Genomic DNA, 20253 nt, shown 5'->3' with positions numbered 1-20253 from the left:
TGCTGAATTACAGCTCTCGTTCAGTGTAGCTGCGTGGCTGTGTGGGATGAACAAACAACATCCGGTTAGTTGTGCACGTTATATTAGGGCCGGGGGGATTTAAGTTCCGCAAAAAAAGGTTCTGTACCGTTGCAATCGTTCTGTGCACAGCACGTACTGTACCGGAGGACCACATTGAGGCGGTACAGTACGTATTTGCGTACCGTTACACCCCTAATATATATATATATCATGGATGACGGTATAGTAAAAATCCATACCTTTGCATGGATCCATGATGGTATACCTCAAGTTGCAGGAAGAGGCACAAATCAACAAAAATAAACCATGATAAAGTAGAGCAGCTGGTAGAATAGTACACAACTATTTGTTGATTCCCAGCATCTTATGGTTATATAGGAAGTCTTTGTTGAGGCTGGCATTTAGGTGTTGGATAAGGCTTAGTTGTTTACTTAGGTGTTGTTGGATAAGGGTCAGTGACCCATGTTGCTTGTGCCATTGACAGCATGTCTGAACGTGAAAAAACTCACCACATGCCTCCTTTGATTGAAAACTGCTTGTGCGTTTTCCTGTAGTGCAGTGGTCACCAACCTTTTTAAGCCCAAGATCACTTTTTTTTTTTTGGTGAAGGCAAGATCTACCTATTGAAGCGTTGAAAGAAAAAGACAGCCAAGATTGTACTTTAAACTAAATCACTTTTATTTGCCTGTATTCTAATTACATGCAATGCTTTGGTCCAACATTAAAACGTCAAAGTAGAACTATTATGTACTTTCTCAGTCAGTGCTAAGTGCAGTCATCTTATGCAGCATCACTTTTCACATCAAAACAAAAGTAGAACTGTAATGTGGTCTTGTTTCTCATATTATTAACATTGACAAACATATTTACAATTAGCATTTTATAAAGTAGAACTGTAATGTGTACTTTCTCAGTCAGTGCTAAGTGCAGTCAGTGCTAAGTGCAGCATCAGTTTTCACATCAGAACAAAAGTAGAACTGTAATGTGGACTTTCTCATATTATTAACATTGACAAACATATTTACAATTAGCATTTTATAAAGTAGAACTGTAATGTGTACTTTCTCAGTCAGTGCTAAGTGCAGCATCACTTTTCACATCAAAACAAAAGTAGAACTGTAATGTGGACTCTCAGGGTAAGATACAAAATTTTTTTTTTTTTTTTTTTTTTTTTTTATTTTCATGGAAAGATCTACAGGGACAGTCTCAAAGATCGACCAGTCGATCAAGATCGACGGGTTGGTGACCACTGCTGTAGTGCAACCGAATCTGGGTTGAACATGATTTGTGGAACTCCCTCTGGTGTTGTGGTCGTGGAATTCACTGACCTTTGGGAAGTATTTTGACATGTACATGGGTATCTTAGTGGTGTAGTGTATCTTGTAGACCAGGCCCATTGCAAGTTGCTGTACTACTCTGTCGTCTACTCTAAGCCATTTTAGGTTGTCAAAATGGGTAGGGGTAAGGTGGGTTTTAGGAGTAAGGCCAAGTAGTCTGACCAGTTTGTTTTGTGTGCCCTGTTTTTAGTGCCTTTGAGGTGCTATTCAAGGTATTCTTGTTTACCAGAGAGGAGATCCGGTACAGGAATCTTGTTCGTTGGTTGACTTTTTTGATGACATTGGTTGCCATTTTGTCACAGGAAAGATTTGCCTCTAGGATGGAACCCAGGTAGGTAATTTCATCTTTCCTTGTGACAATATTGTCACCCACTGTAACAGAGAAGCCGTTGGTCTTGCTGAGTTTGCTATTTGATCCAAAGAGAATGGATTTTGTTTTACCCAGGTGTAATGATAATTTGTTATCAGCGAGCCAGGTGCAGATTCTGCCGAGTTCAGAGCGGACAACATGGCTAATAACCTCAATCACACCTTTATTTTCAACAAACATGCATGTTCATGAATGTAATGATGACACACATCTGCCCTTCTGTATGCTCATTTGAAGCCTATATAGAACTGCTGTAAAAAAAAAAATATATATATATATATATATATATATATATATATATATATATTAAACGTGTGCAACCAACTGCTGCTATCATTCTACCAGTCGGTTGTAGCCAGCATCCTCTTTTTTGCTGTGGTGTGCTGGGGATGCAACATAAACTCGAGGGACTCCAGCAAGCTAAACAAGCTGGTGAAGAAGGCTAGCTCAGTAGTGGGTGGTGAGCTGGATAACCTAGAGGTGGTGGCTGAGAGGAGGATGAGGAAAAAGCTAGAAGCCATCCTGGAGAACCCCTCTCTACAAGGAGCTAGCCAGAATGAAGAGCACGTTCAGCCTAAGACTCATCCTCCCTGACACACCACAAACCGCCTGGGCCGGTCCGTTATACCGGCAGCCATCAGGCTCTACAACAAAGGGCTCGGGCGGCCGGTTCTGTTGCCAGAGCCATCACTGTCACAACTCGGGACTTGAGAACTAGAGACTCTCATCACCGTACCGACTATCTCGATTCTTTGCACTAGAGACTCGTATCACTGGTATTACGTTACCATTGACTGAAGGAATGCTCATTGTCTGGTCAATGTAACATAATAAGGATACGGTAGCCAAAGTAACCAACAAAAGATATTTAATTAATATTTACCATCGTTTTTGTGATCAAAGGGTAACATAAAATAATGACAAACAAAACACAAAGCTGTACAAACAGGATCAGCATCAGACAGAACAGTTATACATGAGGGAATGACGAGACGAGACACACCTGGGTTGATTACAAATGGGTACACCCGGGAGAGAAACGACAAGGACTACAAGACCAGGACAGGGAACTACAGCTAGACATAACACATCACACTGGAAACACCTGATCAGGGCACAAACAGACCCCACACGTAACACCCCCACACCCAAATGTACATACCCCAAAGTATGATGGGGGATGAACATAAAAAATGATTCTCTACTATACAAATCTAGAGAAGAAAATTTCAAATCAGAACCGCCTGGAGCATTGCAACAAAAAATATAAGCAGCATGATGATGGTGCGTCCACTAACACTGAAATAAAATTTCAATTTAAACTGTCCACCACCGCTAAAATCATCCAACCCCACAACTGGATGTATTCTTTTTATTATTATTTTTTTTACCATGAAGATGCTATATCAATGTATCCCAAACACTTAAATGGCCTTCACACAAAAAATAATAATAATGGCATTTCCAAAAAAACATCATTGCATTTGCAAAAAACTATGATGGCACATGTCATGACCAAGAGGACACCGACAACAGTTCCAGCCGGCCCGGGCCAGGCCAGGGCCTGAAAGGTGGCCAAGACGATGACCAAGGCCGTCCAACCACTCAAGCTCCCCAGTCTCCCCTTCACCCATGCCCCGGATGGAACAATGACATCATCCCTCAGCTCTCCCATCCCTTCTGAAAAACAAAGGCTTATTATCACGTCAACTCTAGATGGAGCCACCACCGAGACTGACACAGGTACAGTGAACACAGGTTCAAGGACAGACAATGACAGACAGACAGGCACGGTTTAGGACCCCCCCCAACAGGATCCCCGAGAGACTTCCCCTCCCCCGGCATGAAAACTCTCTGTCGAACCTTCCTGTCATACCACCCTCTAACCTTGTCCTGCGCGACCCCAAGACCTCTCCTTGCCAGGTCACCTGCTCTCTGAAGCCTCCCTCTGAAACCCCAGACATCTCCCAAAAGGTTATTCGGCCTCCTCTTCCACCAATACAGTTTTCTCACAAAGACACGATGGGCTGGGAACACTGCTGTGATCAGCGATAAGCTCCTCGCGGGGGGAAAAAAAGTCACCACTGCTACTGGCGGACCCATTTGGCAATAGCTGAGGCGATGACAACAAGTTGAGCTTCCCCGGGAGCGTCCCTTCCATTTCAGGCTCCTTTGATAATGCACCCAGGGGATTATCCATAAGTAGGTCACAGTCACGAAACTCAGGCACCACATTATCAGTGGATACAATTGTACCAAACAAGTCCACCTCCTCGGCCAGAATCGTACTCATTATGGCCCGCGTAACTGCACTTGATGGAACAACTCCCGTATATGCATGCGCCAGAACGTCCACCACGACAGGCTCTGCTGGACCACAAATGACATCTGGCTTTATCAACACCTTTCCTCCTGCCAGATCGTTCCTGAAGATTAACGACACTCCCTCGACAGGAAAGCGGCTGTCTACTCATTTACTAAATGTAAATGTACTCCAATCACCACCGGCCCGATACCAGATCAGATTCTAAATGAATAGTATGTAGCGGAACTTTCATGACATGCATACCAAAAGATCTGACCATTATCCCAGCATCTACTTTAGACCTGTTATCGAAGGGTAACACATACCTACGGATAACTGACAGACGCAGCAGTGTCCCTCAATATAGTCACAGGAATCTTCCTACCACCCTTGGAAAAGGATACCAACCCTTTACTGATGAATGGTAAATAGGTTTTCATACCTTTACCCATAGAAGTGGGTGTCACAACCAACGATATCTGCGACATCTGCGTAGTAGGACGGTTATCATTGTGGAGGATGAAACCCCTTATGTGCCCCTTTTTCCCACAGTGAAAACACTCACGGACGTCTCTCCTTATCCCTCGCTCACCACCATCGCCTACGTCACCGCTGCCAGAGGTTACGGGTTTGTAGCAACAAGATTTAAATACCTCGAAGAACAAGTTCCTGCGTCTTTACCAAGGTATCAACTTTCTCCGACGCACACCACCGGTCGAACAATAGCTCTTTCTCATAAGCGAATTCCACATAGGTCTGTGCATTGTTCTTTCTAAAAGCACGAAACCGTTGCCTATACGCCTCCGGCACCAGCTTGTACGCTCTGAGGATAGCAGCCTTCACCACGGTGTAAACCTGGGTGTTTGGGCAAAATGATGCGTAAACGTGTTGTGCCTTCCCGGTAAGCACGCTCTGGAGAAGTAATGTCCACTGGTCATTAGGCCATTTCAGAGTCTGTGCTACGTTTTTGAACATACTTATCAACATCCCTCTCCAAAAATTGGGGAACCAAACGTAAATGCTTAGTAACATCGAACCTATCTTCATCATGCTCTGCCCGCACCTCTACCCCAATTCTTCTAAGCTCATGTTCTGCCGCTGCGCGATCACGCTCTGCACGCTCATGCCCAAGCTCATGCACACGTTCTGCCTCGGCGTGTCTCAATTGCTAAAATTTAAACTCCAGTTCCATCTTCCTCAGTATTAACTGATTAGCAGAAACCGGGTCACCTGTGACTTCCTCCTCCTCGCAAACAGAACACTCAAGGACCTGGGTAGTTAGAGCCTCAAGCAGCGCTAACCTTTGCTGCTGCTTTGCCATACTTGGGACAATGATCTGACAATGATCCAAGTTAAATGGCAACAGGGTTTTAGCTGGCATTTTTGTTCTCCCAGCAGCAACGCTCAGAAGGTGTTTTCGTTCTCAAAGTCCCTTGGAATGGTGCCATGTAACCTTGCGCAAGCCGGAGCCGTCCAACGCCCATGCGCACTAGACACCGACGTCTGCGTGCCCTCACCAATGTCCGGTGAGAACCGGAAGAGAACAGGATCCACCGATCCAGCCATATTTTTCCAGTTGACGAACGACCAAGTAGCTCAGGTGTTCGCGGCCTGTTATTCGTTTTAACTTCTTTAATTCACATTTTCTTTAGTTTGCAATAATGCAACTGCAAGCCAATGTTCCAAAACATATTGGCTTTTATTTGTAATTGTTAGGCTATTTGAATCCACCATTTAGGGCTAAACGGTGTGTTCAAATAGCCTAACAAATAAAAGGTAATATGTCTCAGAACATTGGCTTGCAGTTGCATTATTGCAAACTAAAGAAATGTGAATTCAAGAAGTTAAAATGAAGTTTAGCCTATTCAATTGTTTTAAAAGCCTATAGCCAATGTTCCAAGGCAAACTGTTCTGAAGGTACAGATTAAGGATTAGATTTAGTTCAACAAAAGGTGGATTAGGCTATCACCTAAACTCCACATTTATTATTTTCTATACCTTATGTGTTGTTTATTTGTATAAGAGATATATCTTTACACTGTTTATTTACTTGATAGTATTTTTATTTATATCCTTTTATCGCACTTTAGACAGCGCAAGCCAACGCACCTGCGTATTGTACGTAAATGCCAGTGTGTTGGAGTGGGAGAAAAAAGGCTACAGTCCAGTGTGTAATTTACGAGAGAGCAGGTTTTGCTCATGAGCTGTGATTGGAAACGGTATCGTAATATAAGTTTAAGGAGAAGTGGAGTAACGTACTCCGACATAGATCTGCCGACGTGCAGAAAATAACGGACGGTGAAGAGACGTTGCAGCAAACAATCCATATGTGCATTTGTTTACATAATGATAACGTACATAAATAACATAATATTATTGAGGGAGGAAAAAAAGGAAACTGATGTTTCACCCTGTTAGTCAAGTTGAACAAGTTGAAACACCAACTCCCAGTCGACATTTGAGGCTATATTTTTCATTTTGAACCCTGAGCTCGCGCTTTTGTGCATGCAACGAAATACCTCCCCCGCCTCAGTGTTGAATTCAGTGATGAGATCCATTGCCGTCTGACCACGCCTAGCTTCTGACAACGAAAGAGTTCAGGAGACAACGCGTTGTCTAACCTGACTGATAATGCAACGTTGTGAAAAGTGAAAATACAACGTTCCTGTTCTCCCCTTGTGTAACCGCAGCCTGAGTAGTGGGCTTGGCTGCAGAAAATGAAACGACTGCTTGTCACTGCTGATTAATCTTGGGACCGTTTGCACATTGTGCTTTATCACAATGGTTTGAAGATGAATTGACAGTAGACTAGCTAATAATCCGTTGCAGATTATAAAGGATGAAATGGAGTTGGTTGAGGATTAGTTGTGACTTGGATCATGGGACCTAGAAGAGGAAAATACCAAAACAGAAATACTCAGTTGTGTTCAATATATAAAAAAATTATGTTTTAACTAAGTTGACAGTTGTATATTGTCTGTAATCTATTTATTATGTAGCCAGCAATCTCATGTTGACTCAACATCAATAGCAAATTATTAATGAACGGGGTGGTGAAGCAACATGATATATCTGGTGCTGCCATGGAGACGCATTCAGCTAGCTGCTGAGAGCTTAGGCTGGCTGTGCACACCATAGTTGGTGGCCATTTTGAATTTCTGCAGTGAAACCACATGCAGTTAATGAAATGATCAGGTGGGGGAGGTTGTGCACCACACTGTGCAATAACACTGGAATGTGAACTGAGCCAGTGAACATAACATGCTGGGAGTTTAGACTTCTCCTGACTTTGATGGACCAATTACATTGATTTCAGGTCATTCATTAAGCTATGAGAATTAAATATCTTTAATTTTATTTAAAATAAAATTTGAAGTGGGAATCTGAGGGACATGTGTTAAACGGTTCATAAAGCAAACGGAAATCACACCTTGCTTGTGTCTCAGGGTTTCCATTAGAAAAAATTGTTGCCGGCCTCAGTGTCCGGTAGATTTCAATCTACCGGTCAAATGAGATAAATTCCGGTCAGAGTTTATTGAGCTTAAAAACAATTGATAGGCAAAAGAATGACAACAAAACAAAAGAATGACATCATCAAGGCATGTAGATTTATAATATTTTTACTTAAAACTAGGCTACCTTTGCGTATAAAGTCATTATATTCCAAATAAAATAAGTCCCGAGACTCGTGCTGCTGCCGACTTTAAATCAAATAGGTGTCTGTGGGCATTAATTATATCAAGCGAAGAACTGAGAAATCTGGCAGAGAGAGACGGCAACATTATCGTGGGTTTGCGTGATGTATATCTCCACCTCCCAACGACTTGGTGCTGGTCATAATGTCCGGTGAAAACAACTCCCTCCAAGCACAACTTGACCACCCGAACCGTACCAAAACAGGCCAAAATTAAATAGCCCATGCGACGAACGATTCATTACATTCGTTTCATCGTTGCTCCACCAAGCAGCCGGTCCAACAATGAAAGCTGTTGTCAGCGCGAGCCGGCCGCAGTTAGTTTGCAAGAAGCATCCAGCTGCAGACCCGCAGAGCAGCTTTCCAGGTCTGGGGACCGCACTGTGCCAGCAAAGCTGGTGGGTTCTGTGGGTCTGCAGCTGCATGCCTTCCGCAAATCCAGCAGCAAGCTCTGCTGACACAGCGTCGTCATTACCAGACCGGCTGCTTGGCGAAGCAACGACAACAAACGCAATGATTGTTTCGTTCATCGCATAGGCCACCCAACTCCAGCCCATCCAAATACAATTCAAATAATCAAACTGTGCCCTGTGCCCAGAGGGAACTATTTTCACCGGACACTATGACCGGAGAGATTAAATATGTCGGACTTCAACAGATTTTGCCGGTCAAATACCGGTAATTACCGGCTAACGGAAACGCTGGCTTAGACTCAGGGAATTATTTTCACCGGACATTAAGACCGGAGAGATTAAATATGTCGGACTTCAACAGATTTTGCCGGTCAAATACCGGTAATTACCGGCTAACGGAAACGCTGCTGTGTCTGTGTAATATTAGCACCATAACATGAGCAGTGTGGGCTGTGGTTTACAGTGAAGTGTTATGCACATTTTGCCAGATGCTAATTTTGACACTGAGTTTTACATTCACCATGAGTGTGCAGTCTGCTTAGCGGACGTAGTAAATTTCCTGGGTATCTCATGACTGCTCACCAAGTTGCAGGCGGAAGCACACAGTGCTTACAGGAAGTAAAGGCACGGGGTGGTTGGCATGGTCTCTAGCTTTCTTCTTGGTCTTCAATTGCAGTTCAGGCACACTGGAATTGTAACTAGAACCAACTTCACAATGTAAAACGGAAGCAGGTCACTGCTCCAATCTGTTCAAATGATTTAAATTAATTAAATCTGCCCCCTCCATCGAGTCTTTTAAATCAAAACTCAAAACCCACCTATATCGCCTGGCCTTCCCTGACTCACTTTGACTCTTGCCGTACTTGTTGACGTGTTGTTCTGTTTTTCCTTTGTCTATCCGTTGATTGTTTTTTTTCTTTGTTCTTAGCTTAGCTATGTGAAGCACTTGACAAGCGTCATGTTTAAACGTGCTATATAAATAAATTTGATTGATTGATTGATTGATTGAAAGATGTATTTAGTATTTACCTCTCGTATATATTTTTGCCTCTTTGGGCTATTCTGCCTTCAGAGCCATTTTAACAGTTATTTCTATGCCATATAAAATATATGCCGTTAGATGGGATGTGATCGACGTGTAGTAAAAGACCAAGACTTGTGTATCTGGAACACCGAACACAGCTGAAACAATAGCCCTGTGTGGCAGCTTCTTGACCTTGAGCTGACATTCAATAATAATGTCTGCTGGTAAGGTCTTCATCTGTAGGTTTCTGTCCTGCATTTTGACTTTTCCCTTTCTCTGGCCATTGTTTTTACTTTTGTTGTTGTTTCGTCATATTCTTTACTGGTCCTGCATGTTGCTGGTAGCGGAGTGGCCATAGCAAATTGGATTTCTTGACAAGAAGTTGCTTTCATTACTCAACATTTTATAGAATCCACACCTTTCCTTTAAAACATATCAGTTGTACCAAGCATTAACCAAAAAAACATTAAAGCCACTGACTTCTTGTTCTGATCCCCTGTGCATATGAACCATTAAGCCAGTTCTTGCTCTGGTTCCTTGTGCATATAGGTCATGGTTAGTGTGTGTCAGTGTGTGTTCATGTTGCTTTTTCTGTATTAGCCATTTAGGTTATCATTTCTATATTGCATCCTAAAAAATATTCTCTCCCTCCTTAAGAGTAGACATTTCTTTAATGTAAGTTATGTTTGTCAGGTTCCTTGTGATATTGATGTTAAAAAGGGTAACCACTGCCTGGTACATGTAACTGATCTGGTGGTAGTTAAAACTGTCTACCTTATTTTACTCCCTCAGGTACAAAATGAATGGCCAAGCGGCACATTATGTAATTACACAGTTGGCATCATAGACGGGTACCAGCAGTCTTTCCTACAAAATATGAGGCTGCTATTTACTGCTATGATTATTATGGCTGCCTTACATTTTACATTTAAAGTGCTTTTTCCTCCCTAGGTTGCTGGAGAATTTGACACCCAATCTATGATTTAGAAAGGACACCAAGACATTGTTGATTAAATCAAAATCTTTACGATATATGTAATGTATTGTATTTGCTGTGGAAGTAAATTTGTATCAAAGAATGCAGACTGATAATTATTTTTTTATTTCTTTTACCCTGCTGCTCCCTTTTGCTAGACTGATTCCTCTGTGCAGGAACGTCTTCTATCCTAGATAATACTGTACCATCACATACATAAAGGCACACGAAATGTGAAAACTAGCCACAGAACTAGAATGCGTACAACAGTTCGAAACTGTACGGAAAATCCTGAACCTTTACATAACCTCTTTTCTGTTGCCAGCAAAGCCTTAAACTGGCAGCTCTGATTCGCTGAGGATGTGACCAATGGGAGTGTGGGGGGATGGTAGAGAAGGTTGGCCATTGCCGCTGTTGTTGTTACACTGCCATTTCCGTGCGCTGAATCAAGACTGAAGTTCACTTAGTATCCCGAGGCTCATCAGCTAACTGAGGCCAGAGAAAAGTCAGTGCAGTCAGTGGTAATCTTGAGTGACAAAAAAAAAAGACTTATTGCCACACTGAGCTGCATCTTGACTTTTGTCACCCAGGATAACACTTGAGTTTGAATATATTGTTCTGCTTAAGTAAAGAGAAATGGCTTAGATTATAATAACCTATTGGAGTCAAATCTGCAGTGAAATGGATTATTGTGGAACAGAATAGTTTTGGTATGCAGACCTTGTGGAAAAAGAACCTTCCAGAACAGAACAAAGAAGAAAATTCAGAGGGTTCCACAGTGACCCCTAGTGTTTCCTTCGAAGCACTGCAGTCACAGCTTACCTATACTTCTGCTGTGCGTGTAGACCAGGGCAGTTTCACAGGTGTGGAGAGCCAGTGCCGTTTTGCTCCTCTCAGTTTCTCTTTGGCATCGTGGCCTGTTTCAGGTCTCCTCGTGGCATCGCTTTAATACTAACATGTGATTTTTCCTTGTCACTCCCCTCCAGGTAAAGATGGAAGTCGCTGTGGCGGAGGAGAAGAAGAAGATTTTCCGAGCCAGGAAAACCATGAAGATCAGTGACCGGCAGCAACTGGACACTCTTCACACCACCTTGACGGGCAGCACACCCCCGCCTTCATCCAACTCATCCTCCCCTCCACTGGCACCGCTACTGAACGGCACGCACAAAGAGGACGGACACAAGCGGTTGGACAAAGAGCAGAGTGACACATCGGACTCAAAATCCCCCCAAGCCACATCACCTGTCTCGCTGGCCTCTGGGGGCTCCCCCCCACCTTCCCTCTCTTTAAATTTGTCCCCTTCCCCTCCCCCTCCCCCCTCCACAAGTCCCAACGTAGATGAAGACAGTCCTCCGTCACCCGTATCACCATTCCACTCTCTGAACTTTGAACTGAAAAAGATGGAGGAGGAGGAGGCGGCGGCGAAGAAGACCACTTCCTCGACCGCATCGAATGACTGTTCAGGGACGGCTTCAAAAGAGGAGGAGGGTCAGGAAGTCACACAGGAGGCGACCACAGAGGTGGCGAAAATGGAGAAGAATGAAGAGAAAACTACTGAGATGGAGAAAGAGGTTGGTATAATGATTGAGATGAAATAAAATCTTCCCAGATGTAATGATGGAGTAATGACAGAAGTTATTTTAGTTGGCAGTTGGAAGCATTTATTTTTTATTTTTAGGAGTTACACACACCTCAGGTACTTCCTATGCCATCATATTCATTCACACTTTTCTTGTCTTCAGGAAACGCACACTATAAGGAAGGAACCAGACGTGGATTCTTGTAAGGATTCTGTTAAAGATTCAGCTCCATGTTCACCAGTCACACTTGCAGTATCCGACAGTAAATCAGAGAAAGACCATAGGACGGAGCCAGAGTACACTGAACCCATGGAAACGGATGACGACTCTATGGAGGCCGAGGCCGAGGCCCCCGAGGTCACCACAGGAACCGAGAAGAAACCTACTTTCCCAAAGGGTACCTCTTCCTCTCCTCGTTCATCCTCTCCCTGCCCTGCTCCTTCCTCTTCAACGGTTCCGGAGCTGGATCAGGAAGTTAAAGAAGATGAGGAGGAGGATGAGGAGGAGGAGGAGAAGAAAGAGGAGGAGAAAGAGGAGGAGAAAGAGGAGGAGAAAGAGGAGGAGAAAGAGAAGGAGGTTAAGGAAGAGAAGGATTTTAAACCGGAGGTTAAAGTAGGACCAATTAAGGAGAAAAAGATGGAGGTGGACTCTGTGAAAGTGGAGACGAAAAAGGAAAAAAACGAGGTTGCAGAATCTTCAAAACCCTCTCGTCCCTCATCCACTCCTCCATCTGACCCAGGTATGAGAGTGGTACTAAATGGCAAAAGACTACTCATATTTCACCCCCCAAAAAATTATGATTTGGTGGAAATTAAGAGTTTGACAATATCGGTATATCGGTAAAAACAAAGCCAACATCGAACATCCCTAATGATTAGGGATTTCCGATATTATCAGCCGATATTGGCATAAAAATGTGATATCGGAAAATATCTATCGGTTTTCAAAAAAGAAAAATTTTATAACCTTTATTTACCCAGGCAAGCAAGTAAGAACAAATTCTGATTTTATTTATTGTCAAAAGTATGCATAATGTTGTGTTAATTCCACAACAAGAGATATGTAATGTTAATTACCTGAAATTATTCAGTTTTTTGGGCGGGGAAACCCTGCATATATCGGTATCGGTTGGTATCGGTATCGGAAATTAAGAGTTGGACTATATCGGTATCAGTAAAAAAGCCAATATCGAGCATCCCTACTAATGATAATTAAGAAAATGAAAATATATTTCCCATTCTAGAATCAGTGGTAAAGGGGGAAGCAATTTTCTAAAGTTTTTTGCCGCCATGTCCCATTGATGTCCTAATAGGGCTGCAAAATTATGGCAAAAATTATAATCATGGTTATTTTGATTGATATTGAAATTAATTATTAAATACAATTACTCATTCAACTTTTAACACCTGTTTCTTTTTAACACGACAACATTGAACTTGAAATATAATTGAACTGCAAAAAACAAGAAATAAATGAATACATATATAAGGAAAAAAAATATCACCAAATATGTTTCAGCGCAATCACTGCCACAACCTACTGCAAACGACTAAATAATAGTTTTATCTCGATTATCTTGTTTTCATGATCATGAGATGCCAAAATTGTAATTGAAACTTGATTAATCACCCAGCCCTATGTCCTAACTATATACACCTTAATCGTTGATGTTGTAACTATATATAATCTGGAGCTGTTCCAGTGACAATAAATGAGAGACTGTCTTTGTTGTTGCACACATTTTAACTTTTCCATCCATGCATAATAAATGCATTAACTTTATATTATAGTGCTGCTGTCCGATGCGAACTTGAAGTAGACTTGAGTAGACACTGTAGATAGGAAGGCAAGGTGCGACACACAAGAAAATGAACCCAGATCCCCAGAAGATTGTCCTGGATATTGTCAGATCCCCAGAAGATAGTCAAGTCATCTATATATTTTTTTGGCAATACATTTTCTAGGCAGGTTTACATTGGTGTAATGTCACAAATTAAGGGGCAGAATAAATGTTTGTTTCTAGCCATAGGAACTTCTAATTCAGACCAAAATGTCCCAAGGCACATGGATAACATTATCTCAAAAGTTGAAATTCTGTGTTTTCCCCCATTCATGTAAAGTATTTGTACTGTATTGTATTACCTGTTCCAAATGACTGGATGTGGATGTTGACCAAAAATGGTAACTCTTATTAATGAATAACTTATAAAAAAGACAAAAGAAGAAACAATGTAATTTATTGCAGATTATATGGTACCTGGTAGGGCTGGGATCCAGTATACCAAATATGAAGGTATGCCATCATGGATCCATGCAAAATTATGGATTTTTACAACAACATACATCCACAATATATACATTTCTTTAAGTTATATAAAAGAATATATATATATTTGCAGCAGTATTAAAAAAATAAATTATAATAAAATTAAAGAAAATAGACCATCTTCAATAAGATAGCACTATGACAATTGTATTACACGATAATAACATAAAAATATTACACTTGATATCACATTGTAATGTGCACTGGAAAACTAAATGAAATATCGTTATACCATCAACGAAAAATATCGTGATGTGGTCTTATCGCCCAGCCCTACTCAGTGGGTTAAGAGAAGAAGCACGCCACCTAATGGCAATATTGTGACTTACATGCCTTCACCCACCTCATCTTTCCTTTTTAATTCTCTACCTGCTCAGTGCAAAGTTTTACATTCACAACTAAGAAAACCTTAGCCTATTAACATCATTAAACCAAAATTCAACACCAGTAACCAGTTCAATACTTGACCCCTGGTGCTTGCATTGTTCTCACAGGGGTGAAAGAGGGGAGCTCCACCTCGGGACTGAAACGCTCTCGATCGGAGGGTGATGAGAAAGATGGACAGGAGGTGGAAAGGGATGGGAAGAGGCCCAAAGTGGAAGGTGTGGAGTTGGAGGCAGAGTTGGAATTGAAAATCACTGCGAAAGCTGGCAGTCGCATTCAACTTGAAAAGGTTTGTGTGATTCTACCCCGTTTTACTTGACCACTGTATTCTGTTGATTAATTCAAGGACACATACATAGATAGGCGTGGGAAGCGGAGGCAACAGGGCAGAAACAACGTCCATAGAGATGGCATCAACGACATCCATTGGGTTCGCCACCCAGGATGATCAAAAGGCATCACAACGAACACATGACTCTGTGAGACAGTGCAGGACAGAGAGGCAGGGTGCAGACCAGGCACACTCAGCAGCGATGTCCAGGGCATAAGGCAAGGCTGGGGACCATACAGACAGACCCATACATGCAGACAGACCGACTGACCGACCCAGACAAACAGTCACTCCTAGGGTATGTTCCTTAATTCCTTGCTAAGGTAAGCGCACTAAGAATCAAATATATTATTATAATTTATTATTAGGCCGTAAGAACAGGCAAGGCTAAGTGCGCCGTAAGGGAGTGAGTAAACTGGGATTAAAGGATATCTCTATATAGTGAGTTTGCCTCCCTAATTGCATCAGGAAGCTTTTCCACACATTCCCACTGATTTATTTTAACCGTAGGGATAGATGGGTAACCAGCATCTTGCAAGCAGAGGCACATCCCAGGGAATAACGTGCGATGAGATCTGACAAATACAGCGGTGCAAGCCCATGCAATTTGATATGTTAGCAAAAGCACTTTAAAGTCAGATCCAACTTGGATTTGGAGTCGATATATAGGTAGGACAGAATTGGCATCATATAAGTGAAATGATCTGGTTTTGTCAGGATTCTGACAGCTGTGTTTTGTACGAGTTGAAGACTTAATGCTAAAGTTCTGGTAGTCTCGAGAACAAGACGTTACAGTAATTGAGTCTATGCGATACAAATGTGTGTACTAGGGTTTCAGCATCTGACATTGGTATAATCAGTAATGCCATCATATAGTGACCTTTAGGCAAAAGCCTGCTTGATATTGCGCTATCTATTCTGGTCTGATATGTGGGTAACTTATTTCTCCAGACCTTTCTTGGTAGAGTTTAAGGTGTGGCCAGGAGTAGCAACCCCTCCCCTATACCCATTAAAATCCAATCCACACATCAGACAAAACTGTAAACAAAGTGCAGTACCATGTTGTCTTCTTTGGCTTAGAGGTTGCCGTTTGATGGCATTATAGATTATATCTTTTAATATAGTCAGCTTTTAGACATTTTACGAAGATGGAAGAAGTTATTTTGGTAATATCCTTTATGTGTGAATCGAAGAAAAGAGAAGGATCAAATGTGACGCCAGGCTTTTTAATGGGGTAACTGAAATAACAATTCTCAAATTTCAGAGCGGTATCCTTAAACATACGCCTCTGTCTAGCAGGGCCAACAAGTGTCATCACATTTCTGTCAGCATTTAGGAGCAGGACATTTTACAACATCAATAATTGCAGATAAACATGACTCTGAATTTAGGAATTGGAAGTGATCATTTGGCTTAATGGGAGTTGGGTGTCATCTACATAGCAGTACAAATGAATGCCAAACTTACAAATAAGATGTAGCATGTTGATGTAAAATAACAGCGGAGACGGAGCCTTGTGGTACACCAGAAATTTAACAGCAGGCCCAGGACGGAGCCTTGCGGTACACCTTCCTCACAGGAACGTGTTCTTTGCATACTGCATTGAAAAAGTAGAGGGAATTGGGTTCCGTATTGCCCATCCAGACCATGAGCTTATTGTGACTGCTATAAATTATGCCTTGTTTGTTTTGAACCAATTTCATCTAGTGTCCTAACATTTATATCTTATTTATTAAATTAAATCCCTCTTCTGTGCCTTGGATGTTATCCCTTTTAAGTTAGTCATAGACGGTGATGGTTTTATTATTAACTATTGTTAATTGTTTTCTGACATCTGACATTTCCCCCTCCCTCTGAACACTGGTTTAACCCCCCCTTAAAAAAACAACTTTGGTCTCCAAACTTTTAATTCTCTAACCAAAACAATCATTTCAGCTGGGTTTCAGATTGTTGCTTTACTTGCTTAGTATGGATACTGCAATCAAAGTAACACAGGGAATGGAAATGCTAGACCATCTACTTCAGCATAGCATGTGACTCAGTCAATCCCGCCATTTTATTATAATTATTATTTGTTGATGAAATCAACTAATTGATTAGCTGAAAAATCCTATGACTATTGGTCGACTAAGAATTTATTCTGTACAGAGGACGGCCATACTTTAAAACCATGTGATCCAAACAGTCATACCTGCCTTGCAGACATCAAATGTTGGATGTCACTTAACTTTCTTCAGCTCAACGTTGATACTAAGAAAAGAGAGCACATCACTCTTATGTTAGCCTCACAACATTGGCTGGATTTTAGTATAATTTTTTCAAGTATTATCATCATTATTATTATTATTATCATCATCATCATCAAATTTCTTGCCTGCAATGTTTGCAAGGATACACAATCATAAACCAGCAACAACATTGTGTTGCGCAACAGCAACACAATTATCAAGTTTTCTGACGACACAGTTGTGGTGGGCCTGATCTCTGCAAACGACGAGAGGGCCTACCTGGGAGAGGTAGAGAACCTGGCGCTGTGGTGCCGGGAGAACAGCCTCTTCCTGAACGTCTGCAAAACAAAAGAGATGATTGTGGACTTTAGGAGGTCGGGGGCCAGGGACTACAGCCCCCTCAGCATCGACGGGCACCGGTCGAGAGAGTGAACAGTTTTAAGTACCTTGGAGTCCACATATCCGAGGACTTGACATGGACCACACACATTGACAGTGTAGTGAAGAAGGCACGGCAACGCCTCTACTTCCTTAGGAAGTTCAAAGTGAGTCAGAAGATCCTTAAGAACTTCTACTCATGCACAATAGAGAGCATCCTGACTGGTAACATCACCTCCTGGTTTGGGAATAGCACCGCACACGACCGCAACAGACTACAGAGCGTGGCATGTTCAGCCGAACGCACAATTGGAGGTGGGCTTTCCACTCTCCAGGACATTTACAACAAGTGTTGCAGGGCCAAGACTAAGAGAATAACCAAAGACTCTAGTCACCCAAACAACTGCCTCTTTGAACTGTTGTGGTCAGGCAAGCGCTACCGGAATCTCATGGCCAGTACAGAGAGACTCGGAAGGTGCTTCTATCCCTAGGCCATCAGGATGCTCAATGCAATTTACTTTCCGTGGGTCACGTCCGGCCCTTTGGGCGTCCGTGTCCGGCCCGTGGTCAATCAGAACGGCGTACCAAACTTCTTTGAGCAGGAGCACGCAAGTCTGCACTCTGGAATGCGTTCCACTCGACACCTGGCTACTTTGCATAACAATAGCTCAGGTCGTCGGGTGTGTTCAAATACATCGTCAGGTGTGTTCAAATACGTCCTCACATACACTGTATAAAAATCATTAAAATCACCACTGCACCACTGCCTGCAGCTAACCATCCAAATGTCAGCTCATGCCAACAAAAGAAAAGTTGATACTGAATGCCGCGTTTACCAAGATATGGACTGCTAAATATTTATTTACAGAAGTCAAAGGTAAAGCGTTTGTGGTACACAGGTCGCCGTATTCAAAGATTACAATTTGAATCGCCACTACATGACCAAACATGAAGAGAAATACAATAACTTGTCGGATGAAGAGCGCGCAAGGGAGTTGGATGCTTTGCTAGCTAAACTGCAAAACTAACAAGGACTTTTTACAAAACTTTGCGCACCCAGAGAAGCAGCTGTCAAGACGAGTTATGTCATATCCCTCTGACAGAGTTTATTAAAGAGTGTTAATAAGGGCTAATATGCCCGGAGAAAAAACTTGCCACTCTCCCAACGCACTAACGAGGAGGGTTGAGGACATCGCAGGAAATCTGGAGCTTCAGAGCGGTCAACTTTGACTATTTTTCCCTGGCTTTGGATGAGAGCTGCAATGTACGTGACACTGCCCAGCTGCTCATCGTCTTACGTGGGATAACTGCAAACTTTAAATTCACGGAGGAGCTGGCAGCCATGCAGTAAATGAAAGGGACAACAACCGGGAGTGATTTGTTCACGGAGGTAAATGCATGTTTGGACAAGTTGGGACTTAAATGGGACAAGCTGGCTGGTGTGACAACGGATGGTTGTCCAAACCTGACGGGGAGAAATGTTGGACTTTTGAGGAGAATGCAGGATAAAGTGACAGAAATGAACCCTGGGCAGAAATTGACATGTTTGCATTGTATTATACATCAGGAGGTGTTGTGTAAGTCAGTGTTAACAATTAATCATGTTGTTGATGTTGTAACTAAAGTAGTTAACTTCATCAGGGCGAGAGCATTGAATCACAGACAGTGATTTGTTGCACTTTTGGAGGAAACTGAGACTGAACACCGTGACGTAAGATACCATACAGCTGTCGGGTGGCTCAGCCTGGGCAAAGTGCTGAAAACTTTCTGGGACCTGAGAGGAGATTCAGGAGTTCTGTGTGAAGAAAGGAAAAGACATCCCACAGCTTTCAGATGCAGACTGGCTGGCAGAACTTTGTTTTGCTGTAGATGTGCACTACTGAATGAACTAAATGTCAAACTGCAATGCAAGGGCCTTTTTGTGCATGAAATGTACAGCACAGTGAAAGCTTTCATGAGAAAGTTGCAGCTTCTTTCAAGCCAAATGAAGGACAACAATCTTACCCGCTTGCCAACACTGAATGAAGCCACACCATCAGCTGATCACCTCCACAGATACTCATCCAAGGTCGAAGCACTGCATGGTGAGTTTTCGAGGCGATTTCAAGACTTGTTGAGAGTGAAATGCACATGGTTTCCTCTCCCTTCACCTGCAGTGTGGATAATGCACCCAGTGATGTTTAGATGGAACTCATTGACCTGCAGTCTGACACACTTCTGGCAGAGCACTTCAGGTCAGTCTCACTGCTGGATTTCTACTCTTCTCTCAAAGAGGAGAACCTTCCGGCTTCCACACATGTGGAGGCATGCTCAGAAGATTCTAGTCCTCTTTGGATCTACCTACGTATGTGAACAGACATTCTCAGTGATGAAGTTCAACAAATCCAGATACAGATCCTCTATCACTGATGATCTCCTCTCCGATGTCCTTCGCATATCAACCTCAGATATTCAGCCAGATTTCAATGCACTTGTTCAAACCCAAACCAGACTGGATTTCTCTCACTGAACAAGTAAAAAGTTACACATACTGTACACGGGCCTCATATTCCTCCTATAGTTACACATACACACAGTCCTCATATCCCTCCTAGTTACACATACACACAGTCCTCATATCCCTCCTTACACATACACACAGTCCTCATATCCCTCCTAGTTACTCATACAAGTAAGAACTGAGAAAAATCTAAAGCATGTATTGTTTTTTGTATGAAGTTGATCAATTGCATGTCTTTTAACACTGCAAAACATCTCTTCAGTGTTTGTGAAGATTAACAAGTTGCAAATAAAATGGAACACTGATGTAATGATTGTTTTAGTTTTTACTGTTTATTACTTCTATTATGTTTATTCTTCTGATTACCAGTAGCAGCTAATCAAAAT

At 42.3% G+C, this 20253-nt stretch overlaps 1 protein-coding gene across 3 annotated transcripts in view; it reads left to right on the top strand.

The window, feature by feature from the left end:
- atf7ip (activating transcription factor 7 interacting protein) overlaps positions 1–20253 on the top strand; it is an 87691-nt gene that overhangs the window by 32980 nt on the left and 34458 nt on the right. For 2 of the 3 annotated variants that reach the window (XM_084319072.1, XM_084319074.1), the window contains exons 2-4: positions 11127–11711; positions 11883–12459; positions 14541–14719. In XM_084319072.1, coding sequence (XP_084175198.1) covers positions 11133–11711; positions 11883–12459; positions 14541–14719 — 1335 coding nt within the window. In that variant the 5' untranslated portion in view covers positions 11127–11132. Of the gene's footprint in view, positions 1–10784; positions 11004–11126; positions 11712–11882; positions 12460–14540; positions 14720–20253 lie in introns of those variants that run through there. The other variant, XM_084319073.1, reaches the window with a different exon arrangement.

This window comes from Notolepis coatsorum (genome assembly GCF_963971535.1).
Source record: "Notolepis coatsorum genome assembly, chromosome: 7".
NCBI lineage: Eukaryota > Metazoa > Chordata > Actinopteri > Aulopiformes > Paralepididae > Notolepis > Notolepis coatsorum.
Note: the sequence above shows the minus strand (reverse complement) of the source record. Positions and strands in the feature narration are given on the sequence as shown.